At 54.1% G+C, this 23,848-nt stretch overlaps 5 protein-coding genes across 5 annotated transcripts; 3 read left to right on the top strand and 2 right to left on the bottom strand.

Annotated features, from left to right (window-relative positions):
• Positions 1 to 3,070: 3,070 nt before the first annotated feature.
• PG985_006111 (Pumilio domain-containing protein) lies at positions 3,071 to 6,652 on the top strand (the record flags this gene model as incomplete). The annotated part of the gene is made up of 1 exon (XM_066825880.1): positions 3,071 to 6,652. One exon carries the CDS (start codon positions 3,071 to 3,073, stop codon positions 6,650 to 6,652), a length of 3,582 nt encoding a protein of 1,193 aa, XP_066685487.1.
• Positions 6,653 to 8,499: 1,847 nt separating this feature from the next.
• On the bottom strand, positions 8,500 to 12,811 carry PG985_006110 (uncharacterized protein; the record flags this gene model as incomplete). Its single annotated transcript, XM_066825879.1, has 7 exons — positions 8,500 to 8,742; positions 8,803 to 8,959; positions 9,028 to 9,458; positions 9,539 to 9,912; positions 9,964 to 10,069; positions 10,341 to 10,419; positions 10,704 to 12,811. The coding sequence occupies 7 exons, from the start codon at positions 12,809 to 12,811 to the stop codon at positions 8,500 to 8,502; spliced, it is 3,498 nt and encodes a 1,165-aa protein (XP_066685486.1).
• Positions 12,812 to 14,105: 1,294 nt separating this feature from the next.
• On the bottom strand, positions 14,106 to 15,687 carry PG985_006109 (Curved dna-binding protein (42 kDa protein); the record flags this gene model as incomplete). The annotated part of the gene is made up of 4 exons (XM_066825878.1): positions 14,106 to 14,284; positions 14,337 to 15,137; positions 15,224 to 15,409; positions 15,654 to 15,687. The coding sequence occupies 4 exons, from the start codon at positions 15,685 to 15,687 to the stop codon at positions 14,106 to 14,108; spliced, it is 1,200 nt and encodes a 399-aa protein (XP_066685485.1).
• Positions 15,688 to 17,428: 1,741 nt separating this feature from the next.
• Positions 17,429 to 19,800, top strand: PG985_006108 (swi-snf complex subunit; the record flags this gene model as incomplete). The annotated part of the gene is made up of 2 exons (XM_066825877.1): positions 17,429 to 19,315; positions 19,483 to 19,800. The coding sequence occupies 2 exons, from the start codon at positions 17,429 to 17,431 to the stop codon at positions 19,798 to 19,800; spliced, it is 2,205 nt and encodes a 734-aa protein (XP_066685484.1).
• Positions 19,801 to 20,934: 1,134 nt separating this feature from the next.
• Positions 20,935 to 22,794, top strand: PG985_006107 (uncharacterized protein; the record flags this gene model as incomplete). Its single annotated transcript, XM_066825876.1, has 1 exon — positions 20,935 to 22,794. The coding sequence occupies one exon, from the start codon at positions 20,935 to 20,937 to the stop codon at positions 22,792 to 22,794; it is 1,860 nt and encodes a 619-aa protein (XP_066685483.1).
• Positions 22,795 to 23,848: the final 1,054 nt, after the last annotated feature.

Raw genomic sequence — 23,848 nt, 5'->3', positions numbered from 1 at the left:
GACTCTTCATCAACAAACAGCCTTTCCGTGACAGATGAGCTATTAATGGGCCTAAACTCTGGCTACATATGTCTGTTCTCCCACCGTAGGTTACATGGCATTTGAAGTCTGCACTTACCTATCTAGCGAGCGTTGACAGCTTGAACCGAGACAAGTGACATATGGCCCCTTGTTGTCCAAAACCTTAACATTGGTTGAGGGGGCAGAGCCAAGTTGACCACCTTATCGGGAACCTCACGGGGGCTGATCGCGAATAAACAAGATACCAGAGCCATGACCTCACGAAGTGGGTTCTTATAACTGGAAGCGGAGCCTCGCGATTCTATAAATGAACATTGACACAGATCGATCTCTCGTGACAGATTCTGAACTACCTTTGATACCTAGAGACCAGCGCAAAGTCGCGGTACCTGCATACGCATACACATACCGCCATACGGACATGGCAAGCCTGGCATTTTTTTAATTCCATCTCCAAGCGCATGTGCCATCCCATGTCGTCCTGTAGCTAAGACGAAGGTGCGCATGTAGCGCGCAGGGCTTACGACCGCCTTAATCAATCTAAGCCAACGTGATAGGCCCCGCCCTGGGCTCGTACTTGTCGTGAGCCTCTAGCTAAGGTTCAGTCACATTAAGTACACCAATTCAATGCACTATGCCAGCCCTGACTACCTGACTACACTTCGGGAGCCCCTATAGCGCACGACGACTCCGACGTACCTAACCCCCTTAAGGTGTCCTCCCCCATCGGTCACTACCTCACTTCCCCTCTTTTCTCTGTGTGCCTGACCGCCAGGGCGGGGGAAGGAAGAGGGCCAACCAAAAAAAAAAAAAAAAAAAAAAAAAAAAAAAGCTCTCTATCAAAATGGGTCGCAACGTATGTGACGAACTTCTCGTACCTCACTTGACATAACAAAGGATCAGGCCCCGCAAGTGATAGCGATCAGCTTGCCCAAGGACTGGCCTTTACGTACGTGCCGTGTCTGATGCTGGAATTGATTGGCGAGGCCCCCTAAAGGCGCGTTGCTTGATTCCGTCGGGTTTCATACATAGCCGAATTGGACCAGGCTCAAACGCCAGTGCCCGTTACTTCTAACCCCCCAAACTGGGCTAACCGGGCCCCAAGTTGGCCTAATAGCCACTGACTTATGGGCCCCACCCTAGCCTATTTTTTTTCTCAGGTTCCTCCTCCTCTGTTCCTTGCTCGCATCATGTCCTCAAGCCGCCCCCTCCTAGTCACAGATTCGACTGGGCAGACCACCCCCGAAATAGGTACACCGTGGTATGTACCTACCGGCTTGACAAGAGAGAAAAGGTCATTTGGCCTTTTTGTTAGTGAGAGAGGGAAAGAGACAGAGCTCAAGCTGCTCTCGTCTTTTGCCTTGCTTGCCCTGCCTCTTTGCGCTGTACGTGTAGGGGCCCGGGTAAGACGTAGGTAGGTGGTACTCGGAACTAAAAGTAGAGGAGTACGTACATCCATCCACTACTATTGGTAGGTCTGGTAGGTCGATCAATTCCATGATTTGTCGGGTCGGCCCAGTCAAGTCAAGTGCTGGCCTGGCCCTGCTGGCTTGCTAATGTGCTGCTTGCTGCTTGCTGCTTGCTGCAGGCAAGTTCGAGGTTGTGCAGGTCCAGGACAGGACTGTCTGGCCTGTCTGCCTGTCTGTGTGTGTGTGTGTGTGTGTGTGTGTGTGTGTGTGTGATGTGGATTTGGTCGAATCTATCCACAACTTGACCTACCTCCTGGCACCTTACAGGCACAGCACAGCAAAGCAAAGCAAGCCTAAACCAGCCATCTAATCAACCCTCTATTTTTTTTCTTCCTGCTTCTCGCCAGCCTTTAACTTGACTCCTGCTCCATTTCACCACTTGTTCCCAATCCCACAAAACGACACAACCCCCCCTTTCCCCCCCTTCCCCTGCCCTCTTCTTTAATCTCTTCCACCCCCGGGCTCTGTTCTTGTGCCTTCTGATACATACCTTTGGGGATTCCATCACACGAAACGACTGGAGATCAACTAATGTGGCCTGTATATTTGATCGATCGGTTCTTGGGTCTTTCTTAGCTCCGCCTAACACCTACCTATCTGTCTGGACGACAACTACTACACTTACTTCCTTTCTTCTTTAAACTTTTACCATCCTTTTCTTCAGCTTCCATAGTTTTCGCCTGCTTCCTGCTTGCTTGCACAGGTTCGGATCAGGTCTAGGGAGTTTAAGTTGGGTTGAGTTTCAGAACGACTGTTGATCGACCGAATTTGGGGCGGAGCACTGGCACCACCAAGTTTCCCTGCTTGGAGGAAAAAAAAAGAAGAGCTCGAGACTCGAATTGGAATCGTGAGAGGACACGGAGGAGAAAAAAAAAGACAGACAGAAGAAAAGACAATACACAGACAAGACAACTATACCGGACCTGACCCGAGCGAGAAATCGACCTCGACACCTCCATCGCACCAATCTGTCTCTGTTCGAAGCATCTCTGCCCTCACCGCATCCCGACGCTTCCAATACACTCCCCAATCTCTGGCATCGACACTCCTTGCATCATTCGACGACGGGCAAGTTCGATTTCAATCGCCCCCTCGGCTGCTTCCAATTTTTGAAGACAGCATCGCCCAAACGGCCCACGCGAGATCAGTTGACCTCTAGACAGCGTCCTGATCAGTCGTCAATTGTAATAAACCCAGACCAGAGAACACTTATTTATCTTGTTCGGCTCCTGGGGTTTACTACCTTCGACAGCTTCACTCCTTTGGACACATCTTGCCAATATACAACCCCACGGGTGACGACATAATAAGCGTCCCGCTCGAGTCGCACCAATCGCCGCCGATACATCCAGACGTGCCTAGAACGGCGTCTTTTGCAAGATATACCAGACTTCCGTCGTCGTCAGCCAGTTTGACAATTGACCCAACTAGTCGATACGACCTTTTCTTCGACCCAGTCTGTCACCAGTAGTACGACACTGGGTTAATATTCAACCAATACTGCCCATCCACAGAGAGCAGCCAACCTCTATACAAGGCCGCTTTTATCCTGTAACGAAGGGTCGGATGAATAATCGATAATGTCAAGTGCTAGATCTGAACATATGACTCTTGGCTTCCCACCTCTGAACGCCACCAGTCAAGGCCGTTCGACCTCTCCTACGACCACCAACACGTCTTCACACTCTCCTATTGACACCACGCCGGCTGTCCGATCTCCATTCGGCATGTCTGGATCTCTGAACCCCTCCAGCAAAATGGCAGGTACTACGCGATCGGGGGCAGGCTCCCCACTTCACGATCAGTCAGGTTCTGGCTCGTCCAGGCTGTACTCCAAGCGAGCAAGAGAGATCCAGGCGCAGGAGGGTTTGCCTCTCAACCCCTGGGGTGGTCCACCTACCAGCGGAAACTCGACTCCCCTCCGTGAAAACATTCCCGAGTCACCCACCGACGGCTTTCCCGACTTCGCCCAGCTACCTACCCCCGATAGTCTGCCATCGACGGGGAGAAGGGCGCGTGCTGGCACTGTGCCTTCACGATTCCCCGGCGCGCCCATTGGCAACGGTCTGCTGAGCATTCCTACCTTGAACTCACAGTCTACGCGCCCCACGCCCTCTCAGAGCCCCTTCAACAAAACGCCCTCGCCAGGCTTGGCAGAGCCTCCAGCCGCCGACCCCTCGCGGTCATCCAACCTTTTGTCGAGACTGCGTGCTGGGTCTATGCCTCAACGTAGCCCTTACGCCCCCGCCCTTCCTGGAACTAGCTCCCCCTTCGGACCTTCCATTTTCAGCAGTTGGAACCCGACAGGCCGCGATCGAGGCAACACTCTCGCTAGTATCGCGAGTGTAGGCTCCAACGGCCCGAGCTCGCCCGCGCAGTCGGCTTTCTCGAAAGAGGGACCTGGAGACAATGATGTTCATATGCGAACCCTTGATTATCTGGGTCTCGCAGAGACGCCTCAGCCGGCCCGGGCACAGCTGGCTGCCCCCTCGTACCTTCCCGGTCTCGCGGATTTCACCAAGCAGTCCAGTCGGTTCCGTTCCTACTCGGTGAACAACAAGGACAAGTACGCCGAGGAGGAAGAGGATGACTACGATGATGCGATTGGCGCCGAGAGTCAATATGCTGCTTTGCTCCAGGACCAGCTCGCTGCCACGAATGCTGCCATTCACAGCCACAACCTCGCCGTCCAGGGGCTACAGGCATTTGCCAGACAGACAATCACCCGCCCGCGAGCGCGCACTGCTGGCGTATTGGATCTGACTGGTGCCGGCTCCAGAGGGGGCATGCGTAACTTCTTCCCTCAACCCTCGCGACTCGATAACTCTATGACGTCGGCCGAGATCAGATTACCCGACGAGAAGGAGTTTGATGACCTCCCGAATGCCGTTGCTGGTATGAGTCTGGGAAGATCCAGCAGCCGCAACAATGGTCTCCTGACGGCCGAAGAAGCCGGCCTCGAGGGCCCCACAAGTGCCTTGTGGCTGGGCAGCATCCCTACCTCGACTACCACGTCGACTTTGACGGAGATGTTCAAACAGTATGGCCCCATCCTGTCGGCTCGAGTTTTGACCCATAAGAACTGCGGTTTCGTAAACTTCGAGCGAATGGACAGTGCAATGAACGCGAAAGCGAGCATGAACGGCAAAGAGATCTTCCCGGGCGCCGGTCCCATCCGCATCAACTTTGCCAAGCCGCCCTCAGCTTCAAACACTCCTGGCCATGATGGTGTTTTCCCTTCGCCCAGCCCAGATCCGTTTGCTGCTGGCCAAGAGGCAGGTGCAGCGGGTGCCACAGCCACTGCTGCAGATGGCACTTCGACGGCATCCCCGGCCAATACGACACCCACCATTCCTCCGCTGCACGAGATGACGGGTGATATCCTGCAGATTGTCAAGTCGTTTGGAGCCACGGAAGAGGATTCCTTCCGCATCTCCCATACCCTGAACTCTGCTATCCAGTTCACAACCTTCATCGATGAGATCCCCCCAGTCCGAGAGCCAACCCACACTCGAGTACATGATGCCCCGAAGCTGCGAGACATCCGCAAGCGTATCGACAACCAAAGTCTTTCACAGCAGGAGATCGAGACGATTGCCCTTGACATGTTGCCCGAGATCGCTGAGCTCGCGTCGGACTACCTTGGAAACACGGTGGTACAGAAGCTGTTTGAGCACTGCTCGGACGAGGTTCGGGACTCGATGCTGGGAGAGATCGCCCCTCACATGGCAGAGATTGGCGTGCACAAGAATGGTACTTGGGCCGCGCAAAAGATCATTGATGTCTGCAAGACCCCCCACCAGATGAAGTTGATCGTCGAGAACATCCGCGCGTACACCATCCCGCTCTTCTTGGACCAGTACGGCAACTACGTCTTGCAAGGATGCCTGAAATTCGGCACGCCGTTCAACGATTTCATCTTCGAGACGATGCTAAGCAGGATGTGGGAAGTCGCCCAAGGCCGGTACGGTGCTCGTGCTATGCGAGCTTGCCTCGAGAGCCATCACGCCAGCAAAGATCAGCAGCGGATGTTGGCGGCTGCCATCGCACTGCACAGTGTCCAGCTGGCCACCAATGCCAACGGTGCTTTGCTCCTCACCTGGTTCCTCGACACCTGCACGTTCCCCCAGCGGCGCAGTGTCCTTGCACCGCAGCTTGTTCCTTACTTGATCCACCTGTGCACGCACAAGGTTGCATATCTTACCGTCTTGAAGGTCATCAACCAGAAGGCCGAGTCGGATGCGCGAGACACCATCCTGAAGGCTCTGTTCTTCACCCCTAAGGACCAGGTCCTGGAAGCTATCTTGAGCGATCACGCATGTGGTGCGACGCTGATCTTTAAGGTCTTGACCACCCCCTTCTTCGACGAGAGCATCAGGAGCCAGGTTGTGGAGAACGTCAAGAATGTCCTGGTGCGCATCAAGGCCCAGCCCAACCAAGGCTACAAGCGCCTTATGGACGAGGTTGGTCTGTCTACACGCAACGGCGGTGGCAGCTCCTCTCGGGATCACTCGGCCAACAACGCCCCCAGTGAGCGCCAGCGACCTGCGTCACGACAAGCCCAAGCCCAAGCCCAGGCCCAGGCCCAAGCACAGGCCCAAGCAGCAGCACATGCCCAGGCCAATGCTGCCGCTGCGCAACAGAACGCTCAGTTCGGGGGCCAGTACTTGAATCCCCTGAATCCTGCAAGCGCTGCTGGCAACTACGATATGGGCGGCTTCGCTGTCCCTAGAAGTGAGAGTGTTGAGCCGGCCATGCCTCCTTTCCCGCCATATGGTCAGCAGGGACCCATGTACAACGGCAACAACCCGGCCATGGTGCCCAACATGCAGCAGCTGCAGTACCAGCAGAACATGCTCCAACGCGGTTCCCAGCCCATGAACAACTTCTTCCCGCCCACCATGCAGGCTGGTTTCGGAGGGTATAACGCGCCCGGTCCTGCTGTCGATCAGTACCGCAACCAGCCGATGCCCAACGGGAGCCCGATCCAGCCACCCGGTGCCCCTGCCGGGTTCGCACCCCCGGGGTTCAACATGCCCATGGGCGGCATGGGAGGCTACGGCTACGGCGGCATGCCCTACATGCAGCAGCAAGAGCAACCCGTCAACACTAGACGAGGACGCGTAGGTCAACCCCGTGCGCGCAGATCTCCTCAGCCCTAAACCAAGGATGCTGACGCCATTTTGCAGAGATGAGCTCATCCTGCATGTGCTTTCTTGGGTATCCAAGAGGTGGTGATTACGATTCGCTTGACGTCTATGAGGATACGGGCGTTGATGGTGTGGCATGGTCGCTTGCAAAAGGGGCTCTTTTTTTATTGATCGGTTCACGGATCACGGTTTGATGCACGGTTACGATTCTTCTATCACGCTGTGGAGGGCAGGCGACCACCTAGGCACAACTTTTCTTCTTGCTCGTTTTTCTTCTGGATTCTAGCCTTTGCTTCGCCTCGTACTTTGTGTTGCTTTTGTAGAGCGTGGGGCCTCACTGAGGATCCCAACTTATATGACATTTCAACGTTCTTGTATCTAGACTTCATTTCACATCCTCGGCCGCGCGCTAGAGGAACCGAGAAGAGTTCAAAACGAAGCTAGCACACAGGGAGAGGCTGTTTCTGGGCAAGAGGCGGAGGGGCAAAAAGAATACAAATCATGGGAGGTCAAACAGGCAGGCGGAGAGTTGCTGTAGATGCTGTCTACAAAGTTAGCACAAGACCCGAACGAACAGTTTGGTCCTTATCTCTGGGGAGCGGGGGGGGGGGCTCTTCAGGAGGCACACCTCTTAAAAACAGTAGTAGTTGTATGTGTAGTATGGTTAGAGCGCAATTGAAATAGGAAGAATCAATGTTTATGACCAGACACATGCGTCTTCCGCTTCTCGAGGCACCAAACAATCCTGTTGATTGCCCTAGAGCTGTCTGTCATACGTCTGCCTATTCCGCAAGTAGGCTTTATCATGTGGCTTAGAGACAGATGCTGCAGGCCTCCCCAATTCTGTGAATTACGACACAGGGAAAAGCACCCACTTATACATGCATATACATATCAAGGGACTTTCAAAATTTCCAGAAGAATACTATTTATTCTCGCTTCGTATCTACCTAGTTGTGAGCATATTGTATCTCGCGCCGCTTCGCTCATTTCGCTCTCACGGGGGAATCTCGCTGTTTTCGCTACGCCTTCTCTCCGTCCCTCCTTTGTCTGCAGCCCACACTTCCACGTACGCCCCATCAACAGATGTCGAAGGCGGGAATAATTTGGTTGCAAACGAAGACTGCGGGATGGGTTGAGTGACCAGCCGAGGCGAAAATCGTCTGCGAGACAAACGAAAAATTACGCGGCACATTCGATTTGTTGCGCCTTTTGCTTACTCGCTTGCTTGCTTTTCCCTTTTCTCTCTCGTATTTTCGGTCTGCCTTTCCATCCAGTCTTAACACACTAGCTTTCATGAAGCATGTCTCATGCGCTCTTATCCAGCTCCATCAGGGAGAAGATGACGATGATCGACCAAGGAAGGGGGAAAAGGTATACCACATGATGAAAAACTGTTGGGGAAACACTCCCCCGAAGAGCAATGAGCTCAAGAGGCCGTTTCGTAGATCGCAGGCAGGAAATGTGCAAATGCATGGATCATGAACCGGGGCGTTATGTGGGAGAGAATGAGCCCTGAAGTAGGCAGAATAGGAAAATGGGTAGGAAGGTGAGATAGGGCCCTGCGGATCGACCAGGCCAAGTCCACCCACGCTCGCTCGACTGCTCGCTCTCCCTGGGGGCGCCGCGCCTTTTTCACAACCAATATCATACAACCAAGGAGAACTGCGTAAGCGGTATAGACACCATCTCCTTCTATGAATGTTTCGTCCAAATCCGTTTTGTATGGGACCTGTCGACTCGAGAACAACGAGTACCTGTTTTCACCGGAAAGCTGGACGCTTTCATCAATGAACGATATTGTACACTTCTTGTCCTTGGGGAAAAGGAGGTCTTATGAGTGACCGACTGGGCCGAGCCTAGTCCAACTGCATCGAGTCCTCCGTGCCGTTGTTTTGGGTATTTTTGGACACCTCCGGCTCCGAACGGACAGCACCAGCCCGAGTGGTTTCGAGCGTCTTGGCGATGTTTTTCTTCAAGGCATCAACCTGGGCGAGCATGACCTCGAGCGCTTTAACGTCGACGCTGCTCAGGTTGGCGCTGGCTATGCGAGAGGCATCGCCTTGGGCCATCAAAGCGACGACATCGGGGCTAGCTTCGCTCTGTAATGGTTCAGTATTAGTACGGAATGCATGCCAAAAGTGGGAGGCAGGTAAGCTTACCACCATGGCATTGACCAACTGCCCTATGCCGTCGGTACTTTGAGCCAGCTGTGAGAGATTCAGAGCCGCTTGTTGTTCCTCCACGCTGTGAAGACGATTGGCTCCGGCTGGTGCCATGGTCTTCGCACGACGCGCCTGAGAACGCTTGTTGCGGACTCTGTAGCACTGTTAGCCTCTTTCCACACAATCAATAGACAAGTTGTAAGGTGGTCAGGGTCCTCTTACGTCGAGACGAAATCCCGCTTGATACCCTTTTCGGACAAGCGGTAGACCCGGCCGTAGTCGTAGCGGCTTTTGAAGTCATCCTCTTCCTCATCGTCATCCTCCTCAATCTCAATGAAACCGTTGTTGGTCATGCCACGGGTGTAGGCCTGCTCAATGATCGGGGCCGACTTGACCTTGCGGTATCGGTGTGCGGGGGCCAGACTGGCGAGAGGAGGCCTGTCAGCATGACAAGGGCACTGCCAGGTTCGCAGCACCGGGGGAATAGTCATCGGGGGGTCAAGACACTCCAAGTGGAACTGAAGTCCGCAGTTGGGGGCTGAACACGGAATAATGGCTCTGCTGTCGGAAGCACCTTTGTTGCACTGGTGACACAAGACAGCATTGCCCTCAGCATCGCGGACTTTGTAAAAGTCAAAAGGCTCATCGTATCCCTTCTTATTCACCCTACAGGAGACATGTCAGCAAGCAAGCAACCAGTATTGGGGAAAGGGCAGTTGGTTGCATACTTAACAGGTTTACCGGCCGGCAGTTCTTCGTACTCGCCGTCGGGTCCCGTTCGGACATTCTCGAAGTAGTCGCGAATGTCCTGAGGCAAGCCAAAGGCACGGGAGTTGGTTTTGTCCAGCTTATCCAAGAGCGAGCCAAATGCACCTCGGTTTCCCGTAAATTGGGACCGGAAATAGACGTGCTGACACTCGTGGCAGTAGAAGTCCTCGATGTGAGGGATGTCATCTTCGTGCAGAGGAGGGTCGACGCACAGGGGGCTAGTTCGCATCGTGTTAGCTTTTGGCCGCATAGTACATACAGTGTTTGCATGTGATCGATCATCAACTCTTGCAGCTTGCTTGCTTGCTTGCTGTGCTGGAGCAGCCAGCAATCGGTTTACTTACTGGAAGGAGTAGTTGCAGCCTTTTCGCATGGTTAGCCTGGACACACTACAGTTTTTGGGGAAAGAAGAGGGGATGGGCATACCATCGCAGCAGATGACTTCTCCGTTGCCGCCACAGGTATAGCACGTATCGTCATTACTGGAAGTCCGATCCTGTTGGAAAAACTAGTCAGCATGGGCTGGTTGACATGGGGATCGCTCAGACTTCGGCAAAAGCGGGTGGCACCCCCGGGCTCCTTCGCCACCGTGCGCCTCTGCACCTTGACACGTAGCACAACACGAAAAAACCCGACCGTCCCATAACAAGCCGAAACACCCAGTTTCATCGTCAAAAAGTGTCGGGTGCCATCGCCAGAGGCATTTAGGAAAGGCCTCTGCGCCCAAAAGCCAGTAAAAGGGGACGGGTTCTGGGACAGCTTCTTACCTTGTCGTTGAATGAAGGGCCACTGTTCACAGGAGCTTCTCTAGGCACACCTGCTGCGGTTCCCTTGCGTTTCATAGGCCTGCGCGACACGATTATTAGCAAACGTAGTTTATAACGATGGTAGAGCTGACAAGAGCAGCGTGTATCTCCCAGAATTCGACGACTTTGCCATGGTTGGGGCCAACGGTGCTGCTTTGTGCCACGATGACACTTCACTCTCGTGACAACGTGTTCCAAAAACAAAGAGGTCGTCGGTACAGCTCATTCCCCCGTTATTACAGTCACTGTCGAAGTAGCAAACTGTGTGTGCGTGTGTGCGTGCGCGTGTTTGTTTTAGATAAGGATGGAAATAAAAATACTCACGATGTCTTGACTCGTAAGCCCGTCTTTTGCTTCTTGTTCGAACGCAAGTTGTTAGAGGGTGTAGCAGCTCGAGAGCCCCTGGTGGACGCGACATCCATATCGGGCGCGATAGGTGAGCTTTCCGCATCATCATTGTTACGCCTCGACGCCCTCGTGGCCCTCAGGTTGGCAGCCGGCGTCCTGAGAGAACGGGGCTGTCCTGTGGGAGCCTGCGCCAGCGCGTCCTCTGCTGCCAGATCCTCATCAAGGGGCTTGCGGGTGAAGCTGGGGGCCGAAGACTCCTCAGTAAGACTACGAGTGTCGGCCTTGGCCTCGTGCTTGCGCAGGGTAAGCTGGTCCTGAATGCTGACTTCACCGTACTTGCTGGGGAATTTCAGTGGGGTACTTGCACGATGGCTGTGTTGCTGATGTGACGCGCCGTTGGTGACGACAGCAGCAGCGGCCATCTCCTGGTCTTGTGGATGCAGTTGTTGAGATGCTGTGTGCCGGGAGCCATCAGGTTTGGGCGCCTTTTTAGACGTGGGTTTTGTCTTCTCATCGCTGATTGGCTGGTCCAGGTCTCCCGGTTTTGGCGCATGATTTGGCTCGGCGGTACTTGGCCGGGAAATCTCATCTTCCAGCCTCTTCTGGAATTCTTCGTAATCTTCAGGCTCATCATCGGGGACTTCACTGAGAGACGAGTCGCTGCTGACCGAGCTGGAGCGACGGTGCTTTTTGCCCTTGGAAGGCGAATGCTTCGAGGGCGAATGCTTGGACGCGCCATGCTTTGTGGGCGATTGCTTCTGGATGGTGGTGATTCCATTAACGCGCCCGGGTGCTGCCCCATTCAATCCACTAGCGCCATTCAGATTCAGCTTGCTGACCGGTCGGCTGCTGCTGCCACTTCGGCCTCTGCTGCCATTGCGATTGCCACTGCCACCACTGCCACTGCTGCTGCGGCGGACTCTGCCAGCCGTGCCAGCCGCCAAGGGCTCGTCCAGCTCCAGCTTGGCCTTCTTGTTGATGTGGCCATCTGCGTCGTGGCTTGTTTCCTGCTTGACGGGCGTAAAATCCATAATGAGAAGATCGTGGTAGGGTGCTGCCTTGGGTTTGTGAGGAGTGGTGCGATTGTCGGGCGGAATGAAATAATTGCAAGCCTCGTTATCGCGTCTACCACGCGTTTTGCTGTCGCGTACCAGCTTGTTGAACTCGTTGATGGTGTCAATGTCGGCCCTTTGATGATAAATGTCCTCGATCATGTGAACAAAGCAGGGCTCTTTGTCTCCCAATTCATCGTAGAGAGTCCGCAGTGCCCAGGCTGTCGGGTAGCGAAAGTGATGCAATGCCTCATCCACTGCAGCCTCGACCACCTTGTCAGCAAAGGCCTTGTCGATGGGCGCGCGACCAAGTAGTGCAGGCGGTGGTTGGAACTCGACTTGAGGTGCCGGCAAGGGAGGCTCAGTAGTAGTATCAGGTTCAGGTTCAGGTTCAGGTTCAGGTTGTTGCACAGATGGGGAGGGTGCAGGGCTGGGGCCACGTGCAGAGCTTTTTCTGCCAGGGCGAGAATGGCGTTTGGCTGATTTCTTGTTGTGATGGGAATGCATGGAAGAACGCCGGGTGCGCGACGTGTTGGGACGATAATCGCCATCATCCGAGTCATCCAAGCCCGTAGCTGGGAAAATTGGCTGAGTAGGTGACGAGCGCGTAGGCTCCAGCGATTCCAGCGCCATTTCGGCATCTGGTGCAGCCATCACAGGCGGCAGTTGTGGAATTGCGCTACTCTCCTCCACTGGGGTTGCGGCCTTGGTGGATTTTTTCAACACAATCCTCTTGACCGTCGGTGCCGGCGTACCTTCTGCAGATGCCGAAGGCTTCTTCAGCATGTTGGACTTGGGAAGAGTACCCAAGGGAGCCATGCCTTCGAGAACGCCGCCGCGCATCAGACCCTGTTGTGCAAATGAAGGTTTTTGTTCCACCGGAGGCTCCAGCCAGGACCGCATAAAACTTCTCTGACCCTCAGTCGACACGCCCTTATTGTGGCCGGAAGGAGAGCTCGAGAGGTGGAGAGGGCTCGAAAAGCGCGATGAAGTGCGAGCGCTGGGCTTGGTGGTGGAAGTGGTGGGTGCCATTTTGTTTTCAGGAGCGCAGCCGCTCGGCGCCCCTATTGCTGCTGCCCCAAGCCAGAACTTCGCGACAGGCTGCTCTCGAATAATCGGTGGCTGCACGCACAATCAGTTCGCGTTCTCGAGACAATCGGCCGGGATTACTTACAATGCAGAGATTTGGATGCGTCTGTCGAGGTCGAAAAGGGCGCGCGTTTGATTGATCCGCAGACGCGATTGTTCGTGGTGGTTTGAATTGGGGGGGATGGGGGAAAAGAAGGAGAATGCTCTCTCTCACTTCCAAAAAATGCTCCGAAGCCCCCGGCAAAGGCCAGGGCGCGCTCCCGTGGCCACCAGCAACAGGACCCCCTTCTCACAACCTTCACGCATTTCCCATCCAATTCACCACCAAAATCATGTCATCTACACAATACAATTGGAAAGTCCATATCGCTGCAATCAATTGTCTCCGCTATACCCGAGTTTTGATTTCCGGGCAGCTTAGCGACCGTGGCTTTTGACATGCCCCCTTAACCGGCTCTCTCCAGCTCTCTCAGTGTGAGTGTGCCCAAGTCGGCGGACGGGGCAACTACGCGTGACTCCTCCAGAGGCTGCCTTAAACGAGCTCGATGGCACCTGATCATGCCATCATCCGTAGTCATGTTGATATGATGCTTGCATATTGCCCAGAATGAGCTAACCAGAATGTCCTTTGCCATTTTTTGAAAACCTCAACTCGACCTCGGGGGGGGGTTTTTTTTGCCTCTGCGAGGGCTCCCACCCTGCGACCTTGGGGGGTTTTGAGGGGTGCGGAATGTCCATGACCCCTGAGCCGGAAAAACGGGCTTTATTTCATCACTTTACTTTGTATTGCACTCTACTCGAGCACCAACGGATCGTTGGCTCCTTCTGGCTTTCTCAAAGGAATTCTCCTGTGCGACTACTTACCACTTTACCAACATAACAGAGCAGACGACAGACTATCCTCAACAAGGGCACTTGGATTTTCCACTTGGCATAAAAAAGACTTTCATTTTGGTAGCTTAATCGAGTACAGCTTGCTTTCGAGGTGGAACTAGGTCACATAGCAACCCAGAACCTTTCGGCTCCACTGACAACCTAAGAAGCTTGTGGGACTGCAATAGCTCCCATAAACAAGGCGAGAGAGAGCATGACAATGACTGCTTGCCTCTCGTCATTTCCCCAGTTATCTGCTTCGTCAATGTGCATACTTGGTTCCTATAGCCCACCAGCTTTGCCGTCTGTCTCGACTTCTCGTAGCTGCATGCCTCTCTCATGAACGGCCACCTTTTGAGCACGTTTACTCGTCGCTCTTCTTGGCGGGCTTCTTCTTGTTCTTAGGCTTGCCCTTGTTTCTGGCCAACGGTTGCTCCAGAATCTTCAAGACCTCTTCGTCCTCGATCTTCTTATCCGTCTTGAACTTGCTCACGTCCAGAGCCGGGGCAGCGCTCAGCTTGGTGACGCCGTTCTTTGTGATAACTGGCATATCGTTTAGCAATTGTCCCAAAGTGTCATCTGTATGTAAACTTACGGATAGTGGTCAGAAGTCTGGCAACGGCAGCACCCTCCTTGTCACCCACAACCTCGTATTGGCGGAGCATGCCGTTTCGGACACACTCGAGGACGCCCAGCTTAGCATCACGCTCGCTCTCCAGCTGCCTCATGCTGAAGGGGAAGTTGTGGTACGACTTCTTGACGTCGTAAAGCAGCTTCTTGGAGGTGGATCGCTTGGCCTGGCCATTCTCGTTGATAAGGCGGTGCAATGTCGGCCTCTGCTCCATGTTCTTGACCTTTCCACTGCCGAGACTCATGCCCATCTCAACACCCCACACCTCGCTGACCTCAGGGGTGCCATCGCCCTTGCTGCCCTCACCGGGTGCAATGACGATCTTCTTCTTGCCCTCGATATCATTGCGGTCGAAGATCCACGAGGTAGTGCTCTCTACCAAGTTGCACTCGTAGGTCTTGGCGATCTTCTCCAATAGTTGTGTGATGCGGGCCTGTGTCGGGGCCTTGGTGGCAGCAGCCTTGGCCTTCTCCTCGTCCGTGCCGGAAGCAAGGACTCCAGGAGGCAGCATCAAGCGCAGGAGCAGTTCGTTGGCGTAGTGAGTAGCCAGAACCAGATCGGCAGCTCGGCCTTCTACAACCTCCTTGGCACCCACCACGATGGTGTCGCAGACAATGGTGCCAAAGCCATCGATCTGAGCACCCAGCTGAATCTTGACATGCTCGCCCTCCTTAAGCTCAACTTGGGACTCGGCCTCGTCGGAGGTGAGGGGAGTGTAAGGTGTCACAAACGAACTGGGCGAGACGGTGGTAGGGTGGGCGAAACCTGTGAATACGGGGGTTAGAGTTAGAACTGCCAGCCCAGACTGCAGGTAATTCCGACATAGGCGGAGAATGCGATTCCCAACTAACCCTTGTTCTTCAACTTGGCATAGACCTTGGCGACCTCATCGGCAAGGAGCTTGTCACCCTTCTCGCAAATAGTAACGATCTTCTCGCCGGCGACGCAAAGCTTGGAGACCTCAGCAAGCACCTTCTCGGAGATGGCGCCAGCTGTCTTGTACTTGTCGACCGTGGCCGGGTTGTTCAACGAGTAGTCTGAGTGATTTTATGTCAGTCTCTTTCTCGCGCGCGCGTTACTGCATATTTTGAATCTCGATGTGTGTTCATCTTGAGGTAGCTCAAGGTTGAAGGGGGTGAAGGGGGGAATGGCCGGCCGAGGACCTATGGCGGGGTAGTTCGCGACCAGCTGCAGCAGTTTCCAGTAATTTGCACAGCAAGTGAACAGCGCAAAGTGGGGAGGAAACAAGGGAATGTTGGAAGGAGGGGGGGATGCACGAACCGACTTCCTCCTTGTTGTCCTTGTTGTCGGCCATTGTTTCTGATTTGGGGGGATTTGTAGTGTGAGGATCGTATCTCTAAGACAGGAAAAGAGTAGGTGATGTTTGTCGTGGTATGCCCGTGCCAGGAAGGAGGGTTTTGAATCTTTTCCTTGCATTTCCCTAAGCTGCGGGGTCCATCTTTGTGCGAAACAACGAGGTCCCCAGAGTACCTGCTCCGGATGTACCTTGCTCGCCTTGCCTTCCGACGTGCAGCTCTGCAAAAAAGACACTATTGATGGAGAGATGCTACTGGTGACGACATGCGGTAATAAAGCTTGCATGAACAAATTGTCTCGCAATTACCTAACATCCATCATTAGGGACTGAACGGGCATACACATACGTAAGTACATTGTGTAGCTTGAGGCACTAGAGCAAATGCTCGACCTCACCTCCAGTTTCTAGGTAGTAGATAGCTACACTTACTACCTCGAGCCTCTGCCTCGGACACCACCAGCCTTGTATAATTGTTCTTGCATTTCTCAGTGCGAGAAGATCATATCTACAGATCTACTGATGCATATGACCGACAAAACGGCATCTTGGCCAACATTGGTTTCTCCCTCTCTTTCACTTTAGCACATCTTGTGTTGTGTGGAAAAAGTTTCTCCATGCGCTTCCACAGACGTCATTCACATCCTCTCCAAGAGTTTATTAGTCTCCCGATACCTGATCCAAGCCAGAGTATTTGCTAGATTCCAAGTAGGAATGGATATCTTTAGGCTGCTCCAGCTCAACGACCGTTTCTGTCCCCTTTACAAGCTGTGCTGGGTATGACTCCAGACCTGGCCTGAAAAAGCTGAGCTCTCAACGTACCTAAACAAAGCTGTCTGCGCTGGTAAGCACGGATACGACCTTGGCGGGTCAATTGGGTTTTTTGGAGGAGAAGCTGCTGTTATCGACAAGAGGTTTTATCCACCAATGCTGATTTCAAGATCTCGTTGTTCATACGTCTTCACGGCGAGAGCACAGCGTTGATATGGAGTTTTGTTGCTTCACTCACATACTTGCATATCCTACCTACATAGGTAGAGATGTAGCTATTATCGAGAGCAAGGCCCCGGACGTACTGAGATCTCCAACTTTGAAAGCTTGCGTGCTTTTCCTTGATAGCGGGTGTCTGAAGAAGAAGAAGAAACGCCTTCTCTTATGACGGGATAGGTATGTCGAGCACATATAGCATATTATTATAGTCGGTCATTTGGTGTTGAGTGCAAGCTAGGTATAACCGAAGTTGCCTTCGCTGGAGAGCAGTTGTCAGTCCAGACAGCCAGCGGTACGAAGATGCACGGACCCCTTTGCTGTACATATCATCAAGGCCGTGATTCCGCCAACAAACAAGTACCCTCTAGCTTGAGGTCGGTCTTGTCTCTTCGCGGTCGCGTTCTTCCCCCCTAGGCCAGGCTGAGGTCAGCTCTAACCTAGTGTTTGATTTGTCGCCGCTACTCCTTTGCGCCAGCCAGCCGAAACCTCTCCCCAAAAGTTCAAGTAGCGTCTGTCTCCAATCCCAATCCCAATCGCGACAAGTTGACCTCGCTGAGCAAAAGCGGATTTCTCGAAGTCGCGCTTCCCAACTTCACGCCCGCAACGCCTTTACCTGTCTCCATCCGCCCTTCCAACGCGTCAAATCAAAGTCCGCATCAACTTCTGCTGTCGTGCCACGTAGTTGAGGCGCGGTTGGGTCTTGGAGGCGGCTAGGCATATGTAGCAGTCCCATCCATCCACCGACTACAGCATGGCCACCAAACAGGACTCCGGAGCGGCATTCAATGCGCCCGCGGGTTCGACCGCAGCTCCATCATCAGCATCAACAGGCAAATCAGAGCATTCGGCTACCTCAACACCAAAAGACAGACCCGATGCGCCCGAGTCGGAAAACACCGCGGCGGTGCCAGTTCGCGACAAGGACTGGTTCAACGACTACACCATATCGAATATCATCGCAAAGGACCATGTACATGCCGCTGCCATGGTTACTGATATCGAAAAGCAAACCAAACACATCAAGCATGTGAAGAACATGATTGGCGACTACAAACTCGTGAGGGACACCTATCGCGCATGGTTCACTCCCAGTCGACTTTATGGCGAAGGCTACAGCGGCTATGGCAATGGAAGAACAGAGATTGGTAGCACCTCGAGGGTGCTATACCCCTCGCAGAAACCCCGTCCCGGCACCCGCACCACGCCGGCATTCAAATGGAAGCGAAAGGATATGAAGCAACAAGCAGAACAGCACGAAGAGCTCGTACCTGTACGTTTGGACGTGGATTGGGACAAGATCAGGTTGCGCGACACCTTCACCTGGAACCTCCACGAGCGATTGGCCGCCCCCGAGCTCTTTGCCATGCAGTTGGTCGAAGACATGGGACTGAAGCCCCCGGCTGCGCAGCCCGTTTACGAACAGGTTCTGCAGCAAATGCACGAGCAGCTGAATGACTTCTTCCCCTTCGTCTTCTCTGACGAGGATGCGCTGGATCCCGAGTTGCCGTACTCGGCCTGGAAGAACGACGAGATGCGGATATTGATCAAACTGAACATTACGATTGGCGCACATACTTTGATGGATCAGTTCGAGTGGGAAATCAACAACCCAATGAACTCTCCCGAGGAATTCGCTGCCAGCATGGCCAAGGAGCTTTCTCTTAGTGGGGAGTTTGCCACGGCGATTGCGCATTGCATCCGGGAGCAGAGTCAGCTATTCACGCGCAGCTTGTACATTATTGGACATCCATTCGATGGTCGGCCTATAGAGGACGCCGACCTAGTTGCTGCCTTCTTACCTTCGCCTCTCCCAACCGTCTTCAGGCCGCAGCAGCAAGCTAAGGAGTTTGCACCGTACCTGTACGAACTCAGCGAGGCCGAGCTCGAGAGGAATGAGGTCATCTTCCAAAGGGAGCAGCGAAGGCAGAAACGCTCGGTCAACCGCAGAGGTGGTCCGTCTCTGCCCGACCTGAAAGAGAGGCAAAGGACGATACGCACTTTGGTTGTCTCCTCTACCTTACCAGGGGCCGTGACAGACGTGGAGGACAGCAGGCTCTACAAGAAGGTTGCCGGTGCTCCGGGCACCGGGCGTAAACGTCCAGGTGCGCGCGAAGGGGAAATCTCGGATTCTGACTCTAGTGAGGATTCTTCTCCCGACTCCCCTGCGGCTTCGCAATTGGCCGGTACGGCTAGAACCCGCGGTATGCGTGGAGCCGCATCTGCTGCCCAGCAACGCATGGCAAACCTTGGTCGCTCAGAGACACCTGAGGCCACGATACATCACCACGAGACCCGTGTATCTAGGAAGTTTGGGCGTGAACTAACGCGCGAGGGCACCGAAGAACCGCAACACTACTGGGTGACTCTGAAAGTCGGCAAGGATAAGCTCAAGAGGTTCTTCCGAGAGATGAAGACGAGGCAGGCATCCCTTGCAGGTTCCCAAACCCCGTCACAATCACACGCCAGAGCCCCGAGTGTATCTCAGCGGACTTCGATGCCGCCTCCGTCGACACCGAACTCGTCACATGTGGCTACTGCGGCTGCAGTGGCCAAAACCCCTGGAAGTGCACCACCTGGTCAGATTGGTCGTGTTGCTGCTCCTCCCCCGCCAGCACCCGGTGGTGCCCAACCCCATCCAGTAAGACATTTTGCCCCCTGGCCCCCTCACCCTCCTCCCCATAGCCATCCTCCCCTCTTCCCTTATCGGTCTAACATGTATGACCTATGATATACCCCCCCCTGTAACATTCCCTTCCGAGTCCATTGTACCTTTTACTTTCACTGGTTGCTCACACTCCCTCCAAGCCCCCGCCACCAGGGTGGCTCACAGATGCTCTTCAAAAATTCAAAGAAACGGACACGTACGCCAACGACTCCTTTGAAGGGACCATGCGCTACAGCGCTGTAGACAGCAACACGGACAGCCCTGCTCCCATGCCACAGCCAGGCGCTGCCATCCCCCCCAACGTTCGTTTCTTCTTCCTCCCGCGGATACGATGTTTGGACTGCCCCGGCAAGCTTTATACGCCCGGTCCGGATATGTCAGCAGAGAACTTCCTGGTCCACCTCAAAAACCGGTCTCACCGCGAAAAGGTCGAGGCTCGGTTGGCGAAAGGCACTTGATTCGTGGGGAAGGGTCTACTTTAGCCTGCCCGGGACGTATATTCCAGCGATTCTATTAGGGTGGAGGACTGTTAGGGGTGTCACAGATAACATGTAGCGTGTATTACCTTGGAGATGTTTGGATTGTACATAATACAAATGCGCGAAGGCTTGAACTGCCTTTGGCCAGTAACGTTGCGATGACGAGTCCTGCGAGACTCGAATTCTGGCGGCGGAATGCATAAACAAGATGGACGGAGAGGAGAGCCATTCACAGCAAATTGGGGACCAGTTGCGTGGTCGGAGTTATCATTGGTGCGAAAGGGGAGGGAGACCTTCTCGACTACAAAGCAGAGGTTCCGGGCGTTTCACAATCAGGGAAAGGAAGGGAAGCGGCTGCAGAGGATAGGCCATAGGGGTATATTTTGGTGTTTGTTTATACCATCTCAAAACTTACATTGCGCTGCGAGGCTTGTGTTGGATCTCTGATCAGACCAACACTCCTTGGGTAAATATTGATATAAGTACGGACTGTATGGATGGAGCACGAGAACCAGAGAGGGGGTTTTTGCCTAATGCCCGTCGATAGTATAGAAGGTGTCTACCGTGCCCACATGGATCGAGCAACGCAATAAATAACTATTGGCCAGGTCCCTGGTCCCTGCCGCTATACGGAGATCAGTGGGCTGAATATGTTGTGTGTGCTCAACTTCCTTCCCACTTGTCCACCCACCCCACGCAGATTTGCCCCACCCAAACCTGCATCCATTCACCATTTATTTACACGATACCTACCTCTCTGCACGTCGCAAGGAGACTGTTGTCTGAATGCGTGTCAAAAGGTTTTGATGGAAGATGGCCTGCAGCGACTGGACCCTAGTTGGGTTTTTAGGTCTCCATGACCCAAGCACAAGTGTGGAATGCGACGTTTGTGCCGCGTTGCAAGACCCTGTCATCTGCCCCTGGGAATGTGGGCTTATTATGTGATCCCTGGGCTGACACCCTTCAACGGCTGAAACTATTGGTAGCATTCCAACCGAGTACTCTAGGCATGAGTGAAATACCAACAGACAGACGGAGGGCAAGAGGCACAACAACAACAACATGCATACCGTTATTCTCTGATTTCCCTCTACCATTACCATCATCAACATCATGACAGAGGCCCGGTCCGAGTTTGCAGACGTCGGAGCGAGCGGGCCTTTAGTAGACCCCCGGTGCTCCATGTCGGATGGCACTGATGAAGGGGAAGACGGGCTGAGCTCGAGTCTGCTGTCCGAGAAGAAACGGCCCCGGCGTAGCTCGAGGACGTGGGCCGGCTATACGCGACTCTGGGGTTTCTCGCCGGCGATGCAAAGACTGCTACGGCTCGTCCTGCCTTGCGCCATCTCCCTGCTTGCCCTCCTCGTCCCTTCTTTCATCACTTCGCTTACACGACGCGTCTGCAATGCCCACAGGCGCTCCCCGGGCGGTGTCAGGACGTCAGCGGCAGCCGAACGGCCTCTCAGCCCGACGGCCTACCTGGACGGGGTGCGCGGCGTCGCCGCCCTCATCGTCTACGTGTTCCACTGGGGCTATCTGTGGTTCCCGTTCCTGCGCCGGGGCTGGCACAGCAGCAGTAGCGGCGGCAGCGGCGGTGCCGACGACGACGCGCACCCGGGGACGGACCTCTTCCTCCAGCGCCCCGTCGTGCGGGCGCTGCACTCGGGCCGCGCGAGCGTGACCGTCTTCTTCGTCGTCTCGGGCTACGTCATCGCCGTCAAGACGCTCACCCTGATCCACCGGGGGCAGCTCGACCGAGCCCTCGACTCGCTCGCCGGCTCGCTGTTCCGCCGGCCCCTCCGCCTGTACCTGCCCATCGTCGTGGCGACGCTTGTCAACCTGGCGCTGGTGCGCTACGATGGCGTCTTCCAGAAGGATCCAACCGGCTCCGGAGGGCCGCCTCGCGGGAGCACCTTAAGTAGGCAGTTCCAACACTGGTGGGTCCATACTGTGAAGTTGGTTAACCCGTTCCGCAACATCGACGGCCGGGTCAACTTGTACAGTCCGCCATACAATGGGCATCTATGGACGATACCCGTGGAGTTTAAGGGGTCTCTGCTGGTGTTCCTTCTGCTCCTGGCCTTTATGAAGGCCAAGCGCTGGTTGCACATGAGCGTGACCTTTGGCTTCGCGTGCTGGCTGGCCCAGCTCGGGGATCTTGATATGGCGCTGTTCTGCTCGGGGCTCTTACTGGCCGAATTCTCTATTGTTTTGCCTCCCAGAGGGGATAGCAGGCAGTCCGGGGATGCAGTCACTACAACTACACGTAGTAGATGGAGACGTTCGCTGAATGTAGTCAGGCACGTCGCGACACTGACTACATTCTTCCTTGCATTGCACCTCCTGAGCTACCCAGAAACCGGTGGCCACAAGTCTCCGGGTTTCCGGACCCTCTCGATCTCTGTGCCCGCGTTTTACGAAGACGGCGAGGAACAGACGCAGTGGTTTTGGATCTCTGTGGGCTCTGTCCTTTTCATCCTCGCACTCATGTACTCGCCACCTCTTCCTCTGCGCGGTAATGACAGCAAAGCAGGTACTGTCGGCACACCACACATTCCCACTCTGCCAGTGACTGTGCCAGAACCCTCGGGCTCTTTCGATACTGGCAGACAGCCTCTGCTACAGCGCCCCTTCACCACGGCCTTTTCCCAGTACCTCGGCAGAATCTCCTACGCGCTGTATCTCGCCCACGGCAGCGTGATCCACACAGTCGGCACGCGCTTCCTGAACCTCGCCTGGGCCGCGTGGCTGGGCGCCGAGGAGGCGGCCCTCGGCCTGCGCAAGACTGGGCTCGACGACGTGGCGGATACGGTGCTGCAGCAGTCCTGGTCTGCTTACATGGAGTCGGCACTCTGGGGTACGCTGGTGAACACGTTCGTGCTGTTCTGGGTCGCCGACGTGTTCTGCCGGGCGGTGGATGTGCCGATGGTGAAACTGACGCGGGCACTGGCAAACTGGGCTTGGAAGAAGTAGATTTTGGGTAGATTTTAGAATAGCCTCAAATAGAGTACAACGTTGTTATTAGTATATCTCGGGTCCCAAACAAGTTTTTTCTGGGTGTGAAAGCTACCTTACACTGCTAAAGTTGGCCTGTTTTTCTTTGTCACCCGTCCTGCTATGTTCGCCCTTCCAACTTGCGACTGGTATTTGAAATACCCTTTCTCCCCTGATGATCCGTTGAGGTGATGCTCTTTCCTTGAACAACAACTGTCAGCTATCTCACAGATGTTGTCTGTGTTCTTTTGTCTCTAACAGGACAGCCTCTTTTCCGGCGTTGTTATTGTAAATGGGTCAATCGCAGTATGATATAGACAATCGTCTCTTCAACTCGGACTCAACTCTTTCTGCTCCTGGTTCATGAGTAGCTACCATGTCACGTTGCAACGGTTATGACAAATTGAATTACTAGTGGTGTGATTATCTTCACATATACGCGACCGTTTATTCACGGTGCACCTTTCGGAGTGTATAGATGTTATTTCCTACTGTAATATTGCTGGTTAGCCATACCACAATCGGTTGTTCTGTACAGTTCACTCTCTATAGCCCATCAACTAATAAACTCTGAGTAGAACCACCTCCTACTGAAACTAGGTAGATAGGTGATAATCGCCTCGTTTCGACTGCCCCGACGATTGTTCCTTAAGCCATTTGTTGCACTGGCTCTTTTACCTAGTAAGAAGGACAATACCTGGATACTGGCTTCTTTTTCTACAAGCAATACCGCATCATCACGGTATTTTCTTCGGCGGTTTATCAAGATTCTTCGGCGATCTCTGTAAGCGAGGTGCCAGTTCTCGATCTGGCACGCAGCATATCACCTCTTTACTCCACCATTCATTGACCATCACTGCCCGTCGAATCGAGGTGACGGTTCCGTGAACGTTCCGTACGCGTGACTTAGATGGCCACGCAACATCGAGTGAAAGCACTGCGTTGACCAATGCTGATACATTCACTTACACGCTCGCTCATATTGAATCATATTGGCCTTTGGTTACCAAAGTCTAGTAACCTTTGCATTCAC

Source organism: Apiospora marii (genome assembly GCF_038362585.1).
Source record: "Apiospora marii strain CBS 49790 chromosome Unknown utg000004l_segment0_segment0, whole genome shotgun sequence".
NCBI classification, from domain to species: Eukaryota; Fungi; Ascomycota; class Sordariomycetes; order Amphisphaeriales; family Apiosporaceae; genus Apiospora; species Apiospora marii.
Note: the sequence above shows the minus strand (reverse complement) of the source record. Positions and strands in the feature narration are given on the sequence as shown.